The 17,955-nt window shown below is 38.5% G+C and overlaps 1 protein-coding gene across 4 annotated transcripts in view; it reads left to right on the forward strand.

Annotated features, from left to right (window-relative positions):
* Window positions 1-17,955, forward strand: part of PLCB4 (phospholipase C beta 4) — a 207,040-nt gene that overhangs the window by 187,278 nt on the left and 1,807 nt on the right. For 3 of the 4 annotated variants that reach the window (XM_068417017.1, XM_068417242.1, XM_068417106.1), the window contains 6 exons: window positions 111-186; window positions 6,027-6,202; window positions 10,846-10,947; window positions 12,639-12,696; window positions 13,095-13,181; window positions 15,279-15,315. In XM_068417017.1, the coding sequence (XP_068273118.1) occupies window positions 111-186; window positions 6,027-6,202; window positions 10,846-10,947; window positions 12,639-12,696; window positions 13,095-13,181; window positions 15,279-15,315 (536 nt within the window). The remainder of the gene's footprint in view (window positions 1-110; window positions 187-6,026; window positions 6,203-10,845; window positions 10,948-12,638; window positions 12,697-13,094; window positions 13,182-15,278; window positions 15,316-17,955) is intronic. The other variant, XM_068417165.1, reaches the window with a different exon arrangement.

The raw sequence follows: 17,955 nt of genomic DNA on the forward strand, positions 1-17,955 counted from the left end.
TCCAATATGCTGCAGCACTTCAACTTTGATTAACATTTTAATTAGTAAGAGCTGACTGAATGGGAAGATGTTTAACTTGTGGCACACATTTGCAATTTTCCTTTTTTTAGAGGAAGTAATTGTCTTGAATTGAAGAAAGAAACGGAAATTAAAATTCAGACACTAACATCAGATCACAAATCTAAGGTAAGCAAACAGCCAATTTTAACACATGCAACATCTGAAAGAGAGATTTTTGAGACCCAAGTGGTAGTTAATTTTCTTGGAAGCATATGAATGATTTTCAGCAATAACAACATGTTGAAAAGAATGGGAGTAATCAAGAGTCTAAAAGTGTTTCTTAAAAAAATTTTAAAAAGCAACGTCAATTTCCTGACCTTTTAAAATTATTGAAGAAAGTGCCATATTCATGCCTCATGAAACTGAACTGGTCATTTGTGTCTGTTCTAGCTAAACAAAGAGACAAATATATTCTGTATGGAATTTGGATGCTAAATACCTTCGCAAAATATATACATAACGAGGTTTCTTTTTCATTTTCCCTCATTGTCACCATGGGCAACACTTGCTAGTCTGTCTCTTAGGGAAGGAGGAGTCCAAGTTGCTCTTGAACCAAGTGCCTTCTTATTTCCAATATTTTTTTTTTCCTCCATTGCTTAGTTGCATTGTTTTCTCCAAGGTGTTGGAGAATAAAAGTGCTCTGAGACTCAACCTCAGTTCATTTGAAAAAAGCTGTTCTGAAGCTGTGAGCCATGGCTCACATTGAGTTGCTTACTGCTGCTTCCTCTATACCACTACTGTGCTCACTGACTTCGTAGTTCCTTTGAAAGTTTTATCTACCACCTGTTGACTTGCTTTCAAGTTTCTGAAAGATATCCAAGCTAGAGACAGGCACACTAGAAGACACATCCATGTACAAAATGATCTGGAGGGAGAAGAGTACAGGAGACTGACCACAGTACAGGAGAGTTACTGTAAAAGCTGAAACCTGTGAAAAGAATCAGACAAGTATAGAAAATATGAACAAAATTGAGACTAGAATATGGTAATTTTCATCTTCTCCTAATTTTATTCTTTGGTGTTATTATTTCATGTGGAGAAGATCCTGGTTTTTCTAAACAAGGTTTCTTTCTTGTTGCTGCCTGCTCAGCCAAAGATGTAGGAAAATCCCCAGGAATAAAACCTAGTGTACTGTCTTATCTCCCTGTCATCTTCTCCTATGAAAAGTCCAGAACTGTTTCCTTAAATAAAAGCAAATTTGTTGACAACATAAAAAAAAAGATAATTCATTCATTTCTTAGCGAAATAAACTCCCTGAGGAGCACTAGCTCTCTGTCATCCAGACATAATCTCCAAAACTCATTTGAAGTTATGTTGTGCAAAAAATTCTTTGCTGTGATCTCTGCTTCTCACTGGTGTCATTCACAGTCTGGAGTTAAGAGGTGTGATTTGTACACAAGGGACATACATGTATTCATTAATCTTCTAAATCCAGTAAATGTGACTCATGTTTTCCCTTTCCACAAATGTGTGCAGTTTCTGAGCTCTGTTCGTTTTAAAATCCTGCTGTCAAATTGGTTCCCTTCAATTTAATCCATACCTGGAAAAGAGATTGATTTTTGTCCACTCGCATGTCAGGTTTTAGGATGGTGTTTTCAAAGGAGACTTAAAATGTAAGCTCCTTTGAAATGCCAAGCCTATGTGTGTTGGATGATTCCCTAAGAACTCCTCTGCAAGTCATCTACCTCTGTGGTTTCTCTAGGTCAGTGATTTTCAGTATCTTGCTCACTGTGGTTCCATCAAAATTGTCCAGATTATGTACCGATTTTAGTATGCTCACAGACTTCTTTTGTTTCAATTGCTGTGTGTGAGCCCTTGAATTATTCCTGGAGATCATTCAAAGGTTTGCAAGCAACAGGTTGGAAAACAGTGCTCAAGACCATAGGGAAATTAACTTTTCTCCTAGATGAAGGTAGGTGCAATTAATTTAGATTAAATTCTGAGATGCTGAATGCATTACACTGATATAGTGGGAGTTTGATTAATTAACAGTTGTTCAGCATTTCTCACCATTTGGCCCACTAATTTTGATATCAGATTGTACCATAGTTCAGCTTTAATTACAACTCATGTCCTCCAGTGCAGCTCTGTGTCATAGTATGCATGTACACTTTTAGCACCAAACAGACATTTTCATCTACAAAAGTCTTCCTGTCAGGAGGAAACATCCAGCCTGAGTTTGGCATAAAATATTTAAATTAGATCTGAATGTCCCAATGTGTACTTCACACACAATTAACCTAGCAGATGCAAATTACTCCCCTGTATTAGAAAAGTAGGTCCCAATATCAAGCAGGCAGAGGATGAAAAGAAAAAAAGGAAAGATTACTTCAAAGATTATTCCTGCTTGAACTTGGGGACTAAACAAACATCTTGCTTATATGCTGTGCAAAAGAAAGTTCCTTATCAAGATTTTAATTAGTCTCTTAGGCCCAGTGTAGGAACAGATGAAAGGACAGGATTGCAAACACAGCCTGTAGAACAGGAAAGAGAGAAGTTAGCTAATGGTTATTTTTCCTATCCTTTTGGATAAGCAACACTACCTTAATAGTGGAAAGTAGGACAAGAGCACAGCCCAGTGCAAATTAAATAGTCGTTTTAACTATGATGTTAATAAATTGGAGAAAAGCAGGGATGTACACTGAATTTACATCTGAACTTTTAAGTGTATCACAGATCTGCAGCAAAATTGGATTTCAGATGATTCAATGGCCTTGAGTTCTAAGGTCGTCTGAATCTGAGTCAAATTGGGTATTTCAAGTCTTGTAACTGGTGTTTGGCAAATCCCTTACATCCGTCTCATCAGGTTATATCTTGCTCTACCTGAAATGAGACTTCTAGCGTGCAGGATGTTTAAGAAAAGAAATCTTCCTTTTCTCTCGCACCCCCAGAGAAGAACTTGTTTTACAAGGAGCTGTACCTATTTCTTAGACTGCATGCTGATTTTGAAATTAGTAGCACATCGCTAGCGCATCTGTCCATGAACACAGGCAATTTTTTATGATTCTTACTTCCTATCTTCTCAGATTAAATACTTAAAGTACTGCCATGCTTAAGTCTTCTTGCAGGTTTCTTCTTTGAGAGCTGGACTCAATGATCCTTACGGGTCCCTTCCAACTCAAGATATTCTATGATTCTTTAGTATCAGTATACCTGAGATACAGGATTCCTGCTTCGTGTTCCTCCGTAGTGTATAAAATTAACAGTGTAAAAACAGTGATCACATTATTCATTTTCAATGAGTCCTTGAGTCTTTGTTTCTGTGCATTTGTTTGGACTTTGTAAATGGTCTTTGCAGTTAAGTCACAAAATACTTGCCTTAAGCATGGCTTCCACTATGCACTTCTGTTTCACTATTTTAATAAGTCACAATTCTTTTTTTTATGCGAAGAGTGTTTTGGATTTCCTTTACGGTGTAAAGAGGCTTTAAATAAAAGCAAACTCTTTTGTTTACTGGAATGCCTGCCTGTCCTTTTAGGGCAATGTAAAACGCTCTTACTGTGACTAGGAATCAGATCTCATACGGTAATATCCCCTGCACTGTCTAATACTTCAGATTAGTCTGAAACCCAGTCCTAAGTGGCAGACTGTATGGAAGGTCACACAGCAGCAAGCGGTGGAGGAGAATACTTGGCCAGCTCTGTCACAGTTCCTGCTACAATTTTCTTGATGTTTGAAAGGGGGCAGAGCCCAGTCAGAGCATTCTCTGCAGGAAGGCAATCTGAATCACAAATCCATGTAAGGACCATGTGTTGGCTTCTGTGCCACAATGTGTGGTACACAGGTGTTATTTGCTGTTCGCTCTGCCTGCTTCCTGGGTCACATAATAGCGTTTGTCTTTTAAAAATATTAATACTACTGTGACCATAGAAGTTATCTGAGTACATGGTCCCTCTTATGCTGTGGTCCCAGTTGCACCCAGTTACTCAGGACTTTGGGTCTACCTGTACCTTTTTTCTCCAAACCATGGATGGAGCTGGCTCCCTTTGGAAACTCTGCATTGAAAATAAATAAATAAGGAATGGGTTGTCACAAGAACTTCAGCCATGACTTATTAGCTCCCCTGAAGTCCACTCGGGGTCTCCGTGGGGGTTGATAAGCCAAATGAGGTCACTATTGGGAGGAGACCGGCATAACTTTAGTGTCTAGTTGCTTGAGGCCCTGTAGAGGCATCTCCAGACAGTGTTTAGGTGTGATAAAGCCTGCTTTGAAACTGCTCACCTTTACGCATCAGCAATACAAGGAGCTTGGACTAAACTTGGTCCTAACTTAAGCGCCTTAGGTGGGTGCCAGAGTTGAGCTGTAGTGTCTGCCCCTCAACCTTTCAAAAACTCCACCTGAAAAATGAGTCTCTTCCTTACCAACACCCAAGCATTTATTTGTATGCATTTTAAAACAGAATCCTCATGTTTTTCTGGCTCTGAAGGCAGTACTGCCTTATGAACATCCTATTAAAGATATTACTCCCACTACCTGCTCCACATCCTTCAGTGTATTTATCACTTCATAGCTGATAGGCTCTGGCTTAGTAGTACACTTGCCCACATGCACAAAAATAAGCACGGCTCATTTTGCTGGAGGTACACTCACTCTTAAACACCCTGATGAATTAGGCCTATATTAGTCATACCAATCTCCTGCCTCAAAATGCTTTTGTTGCTTTCTGACAGCTGCAGAAAACTCCAGGTAGCTCTCTTATCAGCTGCTTCTGCCTCCAATCCTAGCTGGTTTGATATGGGACCACTTTTTAACTACACTTAAATGCAAGTCTGGCTTTCAGGTAGTGGTAGTCACCCTGGTCTGTTACAAAATTACTCACTTTTTTTTTCATTAGGAGTCCAGCTTTATTCCACAACATGAGCTTTGTGTAGGAGAGCCTTCAAAAGGAGCATCTTCAGGGCAGAATGGAGACTGGGGCTGTTAAAGTCCCCTCGTCATCAGGGTGTGCAGGAGAGTCTGTTCTGCATTATGCAGAGCCCACCTGTGGGCCCACACCTAAAATACTGGCTTCGGTCTCACTTTCTGAGCAATATGGTGGCAATTTTTGATTTAAAGAATAAGGTTTAGCTGTCATACAAGATGACCCAGATGCTATTAGTTACCATAGTAGCAGTTGAAATGACTACCTGAAAATAGGTTTATTGTGAGGCATATTTTGTATACCATTTATGGAAAAGTAGGATAGCTTGTCAAAATATCCAAAGATAATTATTAAAGGATAATAAAATGTATCTTTCTATTAGCTTCTTTGCTAAATCATTGAGTGCAATATATTATTATAACAACAACTCTGGTGATTTAGACTTCTTCATATTGCCTCTTGGGAACTTTCCAAAACTTTAATCTCATTATTCTTGTGAGTCTTGGGAGATAAGCAAGAGAAGAATACTTGTCAGATTCCCTACTGATTTAATGAATATAAAACAAAGATACGTAGCCCATCTTCAGATTCAAGTTGTATTAAATACAGGATTTCTCTGTAAACTGACTGTGTTTGTAAAACTGTCTCCACAAAATTGAAGACTGTATTTAAGCCCTCAGAGAAATCTTGCTCACTAGGTTTTTTCCATTGTTAATTTCAATACTCTTAATATATACTTTTTTCTTGGCAACCAAAAATGTGAAACCATTTTATTATGAACTCAGTGTTAGAGAAGGTTTTAAAATAACAGTAGTACAGTCAAGAGCATAAAGGCAGCCAATTTATTCAGGGCACTTTAGCTAATAGAGTCCTAATAAGTTGGGGTTGGTTTACATCTGTTTTTGTAATACACAGTCGTATCCTCAGTGGCTTTGTTACTCTGTGAAGCATTTTCACTTGTGTAACTTCATTTTTCACAATTTAGCTGCATTCTTTATAATCTTTTTTTTTTATTATCTTCTTTATATCATCTTCAGCAGCAGTAATAGTTGATCTCCTTGCCTAGTTGAGAACCTCTAGCAAAGCTGATGTTACTTCTCTGCAGGTCAAAGAGATTGTGGCACAGCACACTAAAGAGTGGTCTGAGATGATCAATACGCACAGTGCTGAAGAGCAAGAAATCCGTGATTTGCACTTGAACCAACAGTGTGAACTACTGAAGAAACTACTGATTAATGCTCACGAACAACAAACCCAGCAGCTAAAATTTTCACATGACAGGTGAGCAGGGCAGTGCTACCTGATAATGAAGGCTTGGTTTATGTCTGCTTTGTATCACGTTTTAGTTTCTTGGGTTGATAGCTCCTATACTGCTGTCAAAGATACTGGGCTGTATGCATGGCAGAGGTAAAAGAAGTGATCATACAAGGTTTAGATAGATGCAGGAATGGGCTTCTTAGCTGGTTTAGGTTATCTGAACTTTATAAAAGGCAGCGGATGCGATGAAGTGGTGGTAGTTTGCATCGACTGTGGATACTTAGACTTTACCCAGGAACTTCAGTTTAGAGGCTGGAAACTGGGAAGTATCAAATATGGAAATACCCTTTGGAGTTGCTAGCAGTCGTGGACGCATGTGTTCATAGCATTGGTGACTATAAGAAAGATCTATGAAAAGTAAGATCATAAAAACAATGGGTAGTAGATAAGCTACATTAGACTGATGTATTATCTTCATACAATATCCTGTCATAATCACTGGGAATACAGAAAATGTTGCATGACACTATTGTCTTGTTGCTTTTGTAATTAACCATCCTGCCCATTTGAAATTAAATAAAATTAAATACACATCGTATCCATAGTGTTAAAAATGGCAGTAAGTAGAGGAGTCTTTTTTATGCTATGATCTATTATGCAAAGCACTCTAAAAGCATATGAATGCAAAATGTGTGTGTACATACATACATATATATATTCATACGTAATTGTCTTCAGCAACTTTCACATAAAAAGCATGGGGGAAAAGGAATAAATAAATCACATTTGAAGAAGGAATTGAAATGATTTTTTTAAATTCCTGAGTGAAAAAAAACAGCTTATCTTTGCATCAGAGAGAGCACATGCTGGGACCTGCCAGCTTTCCATCCAACAGAGAATTGTCCCAGCAAAAGGCTTTTAGTGAGCTCATCTTTATGGTAATCTCTCTGTTAACCCATCTATTCAAGCTGTCCTGCAATACATACCCAGTCAAAAATTAAGTCCAAAAATTGTTAAATTATAATACAAATGCGTGATTCAAAAGATACTAGCCAGAGGAAGGTGCAGTCCTTGGTACTGTATCTCTGAATCATACCTGGCTGCAGCAGCCCAGAGAAATCACATAACACTTTTTTTGAGTCCTGTTTACTATCCTATTTGACATTCACTACAATGCTTAGAAGATAATTTACTAATATATAGCCTGTAAAAATAAGTTTTTGGTTTCTTTTCCACACATATTTCCTTATTCTTTGAACTTTGCTAAAGGCTGTCATTGTAGGCAGCTAGTCTGTCTACATTAAGGGGCAAAGTTTAATCTTTTTTTAAAGCTTTTTTCCCATAGTTTTTGTCATTGGGTTTAGAATTTCTATATCTCTACTTTGTTTAAACAGCCCTATATTGTTTCTTGTAAACAGTTCTTATATTCATAGTAATGGATCTTGCTCTCTTATTAGAAATCATTTGTGTTCAGTCCATGTATTGTTCTATTTTCAGAGCTACTAAGGACCAGACCTCAAAATCTACATCCTGATAAATACTGAGAACTTTTTCTTCTCAGCTGTCCTAGGAGTAACAGCCTTCAAAATTCTTTCTGCTTTATTCATTGCAATTAGTGTGTTTCTGCTTATTTGGGAATTTGTGTGTAACCCCTAAATGCGCAGACTGGGGACTTTCCTGTTCAAAACAAACGTAAGACTGTGTCTGATTCTATGAATATTTCAGAAGAATTTGAAATGTGAAAGACTGAAATGTGAATAATAATGTCCCAAAGAGACTTTACACTTAATCATTTATAAACTTTTTAATAGAATATATTATGTGTAGGAATACGTATGCATTTATCTGTATAGGTGTATGTAATAGCCAAGAGACAACTCTGGTAACCATAGGAAAAAAAGGATCTCTCTAGGAGCAGCGTGGGAGGTGGACCATGCTCTCAGCATGCTGTTCTCGACGCTTCCCTCTCTGTGAGCTGCGGTAATGAGTTAGCTATCGCAACAGAGGACACAGGGCTAGTAGGAAAGATCAGTAATCTAAAATGATGTCGTTATCTGCTGTAGGGTAGATAGTTCCCCTCCATGTGCAGTACAAAAAGCAATTACAGTTTGTGCTTTGAGCTCATTTAAAAACAAAGCAGAAGACAGCAGATACTACTAAAAATCTGAAGCTTATTGAACTCAGAGGGTGCTGTGCCCCCTGCCAGCCCAGACTGGGTTAGCTTGACTGACTTGGATGTAGTGAGCTTGCAGCATTTCAGAAATCGTGGACGTGAAGCTGTTATTCGCAAGCATTACGTGCTCCAGATAAAACACTGAGAGAGAAAGAATTTGTGTGTGGTTTTTTTTAATAGAAGAAGAGATTTCTAGTAATTCAAACAATACTAGTGACATAAAATAACATGTTAATGCACTTTAATGTAATCTAAATACATGTATAAATTCTAAGGATAGACTTACATGCTTAAAAGTTAAGCATCCCTTTAAAGGCATGTTTGTATAAATTTCAGAGTTGCAGTCAGTATGCTACAGTGGGAAATCAGCAGTTAAATCTTGCAGTTCATGTGCCACATTTTTCAGAAACCTTTTTTCCTTCACCATCCTGCCGTATCTACTTCTTCCAGTTAACCCTGGCTACAGGCACCACCGCCACGTGTGAGCGGGAGGGAGTTCTCTACCTCAGCCAGGGCAGCACAGGCTGAACTTGAGACTCACGTGAAGCCCCACACCAGGCAGCTGAGCACTGAACTGACACTAGAACTTTGGCTCCGTCTTTGAGAAGTGCTATTTTAGAAACAAGGAATGGTCCCTACAAGTGCTTCTTGGTGATTTTAAAAGGAAAATAAGATTTTTTTCATTTCTTCTGTTAATAATACTTTTTTATTTACCCAACACACCCAGAAAGACCCAAGAGCAGTGCAACTCAGATTGCGAGATTATAGGTCACAGAAAAGAGAAACAGTTGCATATAGATGTGTTGGCTCTTCCAGCCATATCCATGGCCAAAGCCTCATTTTTAAATCATCAGTGATGCACAGTAGTCCTCTAATCCTCTTAACTTCTTTCACTCTAAAATTATATCTGATGCAAATAGGCTAAATCGATTTGAACACCTACACTTAATTTTTTTCATATCCTTGAGCACAGTAATAAAAAGAAATTATTTCAGTCCTGCTCTTAAGATAGCGTGCTTGAAAATTACTTCAAATTCAGTATAGAAAATAAAAGCTTTTATTTGGAGAAAGGACTGTTGGAATGAAATGTGCTCTTGACGCAACATTTTTTTAGAACCCAGTCTAATTTTTTTGCCATGATACCACTGCTTTTAAATCTGTATTCAGGAAATGTTTCACCTTATGAACTCTTGGAGGAAAAAAAGCACTGCATTTCTTTAATAAAAATTTTAAACTGTGGAAGATGTAAGTCGTGGAACAAAGTTTCCTCATGCTGCTTAATGATTAATGTCTTTTAGAGATGAAAGAAAGCTAAAAAAGATTCAGTGACGACATTTCATTTGATTAAATTAAGCACTCTGTTATGTGCCACACTCCTCTTCTGTGCACACAAAATACTTGGAATTTTGGGTTAATAAGTAAAATAGTTGTTTAGTGCTCTACTTAACGATCATGCCCAGAAAAAGAAACTAAGGCACTGCCTTGGCTTGCGATGGGAAACTTTTAGATGCTTATGCACTACTGGGGACTTTACAATCCGTTATTCGCTGCCTAATTTCCATATATAATTCCTGTTTAAATAAGCACTTGAGCTGAGGAGCTGCAAGTGCTGGAATGCAAAGCAGGCAGAAAGCAAGAGCTGGCCTTCAGGGACAGCCTTTTTGGAGCTTGGCTGGCGTACCCAGAGTGATGAAAAGCCGCCTGCTCACTCACAGTTCATAAGCCATTTCTGAAAGTCAGCATCTGTGCTGTTACTCCCAACAAAGAATCATGATCTTTTTTTCTTATTAAAACAACAGAATATTTATTTACTTATCTTCTGTTTTTCTACTACACTGGCTGAAACACTGAAGAGTTTTTCCACCTCTTGAGTCAAACCACACCCCTGAGGACATTACCCCCAGAAAGTGATTGCCACGCCTCTGTTAAAGCCATCTTGTTTCACATAAAAGGCTACAGGTTCACGGGGCCAGAAGGAAAAACCAAACACACATCTGACCATGGTCTAAACCACAGGCTCTTTTCAGGCCCAAAGCAGGAGTCTTAAAAGGAAGTCTGTCAGCTCATACCACAACTAGCAAATATTATTACTATTCATATTGCAGTCATGTTCTGAGTGCAGGATTTGTAAATTTTTTAGGCAGTTTTAAAAGACAAATTGCATTTTCTAAATGTCTGATAGCAGCTCATACTCGGACAATTCTTTATACTAGGGAGAAGAGAGAGTATTTTATACCCTTTCATAATATTTAAAGTGTAAAAATGCTTTAAACAGATCTTTCAGATTATATTGTGGAACAAATGGAGATTTCCGAATGCTTGCTCAAATTGTGTAGTCTACCCAAAGGAAGGCAATTTTAGTATGGTTTATTCTTTCCTCTTCCTTAATGCTTCAAGGACAAAATTAACCACAGTGTAGAGTAATATCAAGAAACCAACCTCAACAACAATTGGCATCGTAGGCATTAATGACTTTTTCCTTGCTTTTGCCTAGGGAAAGCAAGGAAATGCGTGCCAACCAGGCTAAGATATCTATGGAGAACAGCAAAGCCATAAGCCAAGACAAATCTATCAAAAATAAAGCTGAAAGAGAGAGGTAAGTATCAGATCTCCCTTCTTGAGAGGGGAAGAATGCTGTCAAAGGCCGACAGGTGAACTCATGGATTAATTCTATTAAAACCATGCTTTTATGTATGGAAACTATGTCTAATGATTGTGCTGAATGTATTTTGAGGTGACCATTTTAGGAAAAATGATGCTTTTCTCATATTTATCCTTTTAATAAATCACACTATTAAACTGAAACACATCTGTAAGAGTTTTAATGATTGCACTTAAAGTGCATTATACTTTTTTGCTGTTGCTTTTTAAATGAAGTGAGGGCTGTACTGAAAAGGGAGTCTGAGGTTTGGTTCTAGCTGGAGTTAAGAGTGACTGGAGAGGAAACATCACTAAAATACGCAGGAGGTGGTGCCAGTGAAAGGCTTTCTCCCTCATCTACTGATAACAGGGAGGAGAGGTGGAACAGAAGGAAGGAGTGATAAAAGCAATGATAATCATTGGAGAGGGTGATGGAAGGTAGGAGTGAAGAAGCAGGAGATGTACTCCACAACAGCACACGTGTTGCTTGTCCAGTCCTGAACTGAACTGCAGCTCTCTCCCTCGTTATGTGCTGGCATTGGAGACCTGGCCAGCATCCAGGCTCAGCAAACCAAGGGCACTGCTGCACTTGCAAAAGTGGGTTATTCACAGCACGGTTGGGAATGACAGCCTTAATTGACTGGAGAGACTAGAGAGAGACTTGCCAGTACCAGCTACTGCGACTTTTTGGAGGATTGATCTGCATTATAGCTATTTTAAGTTTCTTCTATTTACCCTAAAAGTTTCCTAATAAATAGATAAAAGCAGAGTCTATGTGATGATGTCTAATAAGCCTTCAGGGTTTCCCCTTCACTTTGGACTTGCCATCTGGCTCATTCTCTCCTCTTCTACATTCTCTCCTTGGCACTGGGCTGTTTTGGTCAAAACCCTTGAACTTGTTCCTGTTGAATAAGTCCCTTGAGTGTTACAGACTCCTAGCTCATCAGGAAGATGAGTTGTCAGAGCCCTTGGTAACTGTATGCTTAGTTAACGTAAGACCTCCAGTAAGGACTCTGAGAGAAATCTGCTTCCAGATTTGAAAGCAGGTTGAATGCAGTTCTGGTTTGCAGGCTTTGCCATTAGTCTGATTCAGTTCTTTGAACTATTTTTGATATATTTCATGACGGAAATCTTAGGAAGAGACACTTTGCAGTTAGGTATTTTATGTAAATATTAATTGTATACTTATCTTTTTGCTTAAATAACACCTTTAAGAACCTTACAGCATTGGTAAGCTATAACTTTACTTATGATCATCAGATGATATTTCCATTACCACTGTTAACAGATGTAGCACTTTTATATACCAAAATAAATTGAGAGCAGAGTGCAGTAAGGGATACACAAATGAATGAAACATTTTTTTACAGTTCTGTCTGCCACTCTTGAGTAAGGGGAAAAGCAAACTTCATTCACAACAGCAGTGGTCTTTTTTTTTCAGGTCTTCAATCACACTGTCAATGTACTTGGAAACCTTTAGGTGTAAAGGTGCATAGCCAGAGGAGTGTGCAATTTGCCATTAGTCCCACATGGTACAGATAATCAGAACCCAAAATATACCTTACGACTTTGTGATTCTCTCTATTGTTGCTTTTGAGTGTCTTTTTTTCCAATTAATCTTCATGGGCAACGTTTGCATTTTTTTAGGCGAGTCCGAGAACTGAACAGCAGCAACACAAAAAAGTTCCTGGAAGAGAGAAAAAGGGTAACTATAACTTTGACAAAGTCACTGGGCACTATTTCTGGATATTCATTTCTCTGTGTTGGGAATCCAGCATTAGTAAACAAACAGATATTTGTCCTTGCTTTGTTCCACATACTTCTAGTGTAAAAGATGTAACAGCTACATAAAAGGAAGCTATTTTAAATTAACAAATTACTATTCATTGTCGTGTATTTGCTACTTTTATGTAATATGTATAAAATAAATATATTATTAATAGCTCTTCTGAAGATTGGGTGATATAATAGGCCTCCTGTGATGTTTTGTGCCATCCAAATGGGGCAAGACAGTGTATATATGTTTGTGTTTCAAGTCAGTTTTTATTTTCTGGTTGTTAGTAGTGTGTTACATTTCCCCCTGTTATTTTCTCTTGCTTACAGCTGGCAATGAAGCAGTCAAAGGAAATGGATCAGTTGAAAAAAGTTCAGCTTGAGCATTTAGAAGTCTTGGAGAAGCAGAATGAGCAGGTATCTTATTTTAAAGGCTTAAAAGAAAAGCAAGCTAGTGAAAACAGTAACCAGAATCAGGCTGAGTAGTATGCTGCTGAATGCAAGTCATTACCGAACTTGGGAAAATGACCTTGTTCGTGGTCACTCACGTACTTGAGGAGTTAAAATGAAGAGGTGAGGTGACGTAAATAATGGTACAGAAACAGATTTGTTTCTGATAAGCATGTGAAAGCTTGACTGCTTAGCCAGAGTCCGTCCTTTCAGCTGTTCAGCCACGTTGATACTTCGTTAGCTGGGTATGACAGTCATAAAAGGCCCAGCATATCCATTTTAATTAATCCCAAGAAGTACCTCAAGCAAATCTGTTTCCTTCATTTTGGAACTTACGTTTCCCGTACTGATGGGAAAATAGAGGTGCAGTGTGCACAGAGCATCTCTGAACTCTAAGAGACAGCATGGACTGAAATCTGGAGATGTATAGTAGCATGGGGAGTTTTATCTGTATAAGTACACCCTTTCCTAATTAAAATACCTTCTTATTTTCTGCTAGTTTATAAGGGTTTTTCTAATTGAAAAACTACTTGGCAAGGAAAGGAAAATTCTAATCTTATTTCTGGTAGAAGCAATGCTATGTTCTGAGCAGTTCCCTTGCTGAAAGGTTGAGCCAGCAGAGCTGTAATAATTGCACAGACTTGCAGTACTGCACTTACACAAATGTAAATGGCAAGGGGAATATACCCAGCAGTTCAGCGAGGTGAGAGAGAACGGGTGCATTTAATACCCATTACTTGCAAGGGTTAGGTGTTTACTTCTTTGTTATTAAATGTTCAGAACTTGAGCTCTCTGGCAGACATTACAGTAGGAATTAAATCCATCTTGCAGAGCAGGAGGGAAGAGAAGAGTACATGCAAAGAAAGTATTTCCACTGTCAGGAGAGAGTCCTACATCCCCCAAAGCTGCATCCTGGTTAACTTCTAAAGGGGTGACAGCATGTAGGATCGCAGGCACCTGCTACCACCGAGCCCCAGCCCCCATGGCTCTGTCTTCTGATTGCTCCACCTCCCTTCTGGACAGCAACCAAAATTCCTAGTCTGTTCCCTCCCAGGGTTTCTGTAGACGCTGTCTCTAACATCCAGCACGAATGGATCTGTCAGTCAGTCTGCTCCTGAGCAATATCTGCACCTAATCAAAAGGCGGGGGAGGCAACTGGGCTACAGCAGATACGTGGAGAGCACGACACAGAACTCCCTGTAAACTGTGCTAGTTGACAACAAATGATGGGCTTGATCCAGAGATAGGTGTTATCAGTGGTTTCTTTCCATTGGCTTCGGAGGGCTTTGGATCCATTTTTTAAAAACATGAGGACAAGAGGGGACGATTGTAGTTGTGCTTTTAACCAGAATGTGATAAACGTATTATGTATAAGTGAGGGAGGTTGCTGAGAAATAAGTGTGAGTCATTAAAGGAGTCACCTCTCTCAGCAATTAGAAACTTCCCTCACCTGCGGTTACACCTTCCACTGCTGTGAGATGGTAACAGCCTACATGAGCTTGCACATACTCCAGTGCAGAGATGAAGTCAGCTTAAATCATCAGTGATTCAATGGAGTAAGATCATTCACGTGTTGGTTATCACTTTTGTGTGGGCATGTGGTGGCCTCCACCACAGGGGTAGTCCTTAACAGCTTTTTAACTCACTCTAATTTGATCCATCAGAGCATCTATTTTCATACCTGCTGTTTTGACCACTTCCTTTTAGCCCTAAAAGTGCCCCAGTGCAAACCCCCAGCTGGGTCTGGTTTCATTGTTATACACATTGATGTATGAAAGCTAGTTGGATCAAGATAAAGGTGGTATTGGTTTAATGAGCATTTCAAAACGTGATTTTTTTTCCTGATCAAACAAGAGAATAAATTTCTCACATAAATATACAATGTAGAAAAGTAGAATTATGAGTGGAAACAGCCTTCAATACAAACTGTTATGAATTTAAATTTGTTTTGGTTTATGTATGTTTTTCTTGTATTAATTTTTCAATCTCACTTCAGTTTTCATTCATTTAATTTGCTTCTTGTTGTATTACTCAATTTTGACATTATTATTTTTGTACAAACAGCTTTTGAAATCCTGTCATGCAGTGTCTCAAACACAAGGTAGGATGGACGTATAATAAGCAAACTATTATTTCAGTGTGCTTTCCTTCTAAATTAAATCATTATCATTGGAGCCCTCCTCGTAAATGCAACCATTGGGAAGTACCATTGACATAGGGAACACAATGTTAATCCTGTTTGCACACAGATATTTGAGCCTGACACAATATTAGCAGTATTTTGTGCTTTAGCATCTCAAATTCAGATGCATATGAGGAGTGGTGTGCAGAGGAGATACTTAGAGATTAACTTGTATTGTACATGACCTGTCGTTACGGAAAGGTACGCTGGGAGTTCCAAACTGTGTCTGTGAGAAGCGTCTGTTGATCAAGGAAAACTCGTCTGGTGTTAACATAGATATGATTAACTGCTAATGCTGACAGTCAGACAAGGGGTATCCACATATATTAGTATGGTAATAAGTAATTCCACACTAAGAATAGCAAAATATAGAATAGTTGGCTAGAAATAGCTTTTTAGTGTCTTGAGAAGCTTCCAGCACTTTAAAATTCCCTTCCAAATCCAACACATTACAAGGCATGGCAATTATATTTACTATGTGGCTGTGCTGCTGTGGCTGCCTAAATAATCATGACTCACAAGAAATCTCTATTAACCCCTGCCTTACCAAGGGAAATAGTTGTATTAGGCTTGAACATCCAGTTGTACAGTATTGCCTGATCAGAATTATTTTCTTGAATTGATAACATACTTCTGCCTTGCACCACTGAGTCTGACAGCACCTGCTTTAACAACATTTATTTATAGACATATAATGAGGGAAAAAAAGCATTCATTAGGCTAGGTGGAAAAAAATACTAATGTATATGGTTCTTAGCCTGTCTTAGATCTCACTAGAAAGCAAGCATCTTGAAAGCAGAGTCCATTAGCTGCCACTCACTTCATGAATTCACTGCAGCTTCAACGCTGCCTTCCAGAAGGCATATATTGGCATGCAGAATATTTATAGGACACTATGTGCCAGTAGTTAAGTCACAAGCTTAAAACGCGAAATGTGTGAGTCACTAAGAAACACACACAGGGTTTTATTTTATCTGGAATTTCATTTCACAGGCAAAATCCAGCCAACATTTCAGAAGAGGTTGTACATATTGATTTATTTATTATGTTTCCATATTTTCATGTTAAAATTACTTCTTCATTACTTTCAAGCTTTTAACTCATTTAAATGGAGAGCGTTGATTAATTTTTAATCATATTTATGACAGTTGCTTTGCTATTATCATAATTACTTTTTTCCCCAAGATGACGATGATGATTAGGAAAGTACAGGGCTAGAGTTTTCAAGAAGGCACGTATATCACATCTGCAGAAACCCACATTTACCTTGAAAAATGAATAGCTGTGCATCTCATTACTTTAGATCTACATCTGCCCATTTTCGCATATGCAGATATATGTTTGCACATCCAGAATAGGTGACTCCTTAAGTAGGAGCTTGTATAGCAAAGTTCCCTGTCTAAGCAACATTTACAACTTTTTGAGGAACGTAGTTCACGTAAATCAAGTCCAGTGACCATTCTTCCCTGTATGACAGACACCAAATAAAATATCAGCTTGGTTTGCCTCTTCCTAAACCTGTCCTGATCCTCAGGAGCTTGATTGTAAAGATAGATGGGTTAGCTTGCCCTCGAGGTCAATTTATTCAGAGTCCTTTGGGTTATGGATTTGAATAACTTCCCAGATTGAGAGCCCTCAGAGAAAATGAAGAGATGGTGACTCCCACTTCCTATAAACTGCAGAGTTTCAAACCAAAGCGCGACTTCTAATGTGTAGCTGAGCCACAGGAGGAGTGAGTGTGCGTCTGCGTGTGACAGAGAAGGTGAGGGAGAGCAAGGGAATTAAAAAGCTCTCTCTAAGCAGGGGATTCCCAGGCCAGTTACCATTTATATACAGTGCTTTAACTCTGCTTGCAAAGCCCGAGGCAGGCAGAGTTTATAGCGAGATCTGGCATCCATTCATTGCTGTATTTTACACAGTGCATCTGGATACAGTCTCAGGTGGATTCAGTGTGTGTAATCCCATGGAGCACACAGCAGTAGTCTAATCCTGAGGTGAAAAACACCATGTCTGTAATCATAAGGATCTCCAAGACAGAGGGAGATTATTTTGTTTTTTAATTATAATTTTAAAAATTATTACTTTAAAAAATCTTGCCTCCTGCAAGGAAGATGTTACACTGATGGATTTTTTTTCATTCATTGTCTTTATGAAAAAAATTAGTCCAGATCGTAGACAAACCCTCTAAAAATTCCAGGAAGTAACACGTGGCAGTACTCACACACCAGCAGCGAAGCATACATTCCCAAAGACATCTCCTGTCAGGAGAAACAGTCGAATCAGCATCTGCCTAATTTTCTTCCCCAAAATTGCAGCTTCTGCATTTTACCATGCACTTCTTCAGAAAGTCAGCCCATGAGTCTTGGAATAGGATCAAAAATATTTCCCAAGAATTTGTAGACAAAAGAATTACATGTGATTTTGAAAACAGAACGACGCTCTGGGGGTAAACATGATGTTATTACATATCTCTTCAGTGTGTTTTGCCTGTATTTCACTCAGACACTATCATATAAAACATGCTTCATTTTGAACAAAAGATCTAATGCAACGCTTCAT

The sequence above is a fragment of the Nyctibius grandis genome, chromosome 1 (assembly GCF_013368605.1).
Source record: "Nyctibius grandis isolate bNycGra1 chromosome 1, bNycGra1.pri, whole genome shotgun sequence".
Lineage (NCBI taxonomy): Eukaryota > Metazoa > Chordata > Aves > Nyctibiiformes > Nyctibiidae > Nyctibius > Nyctibius grandis.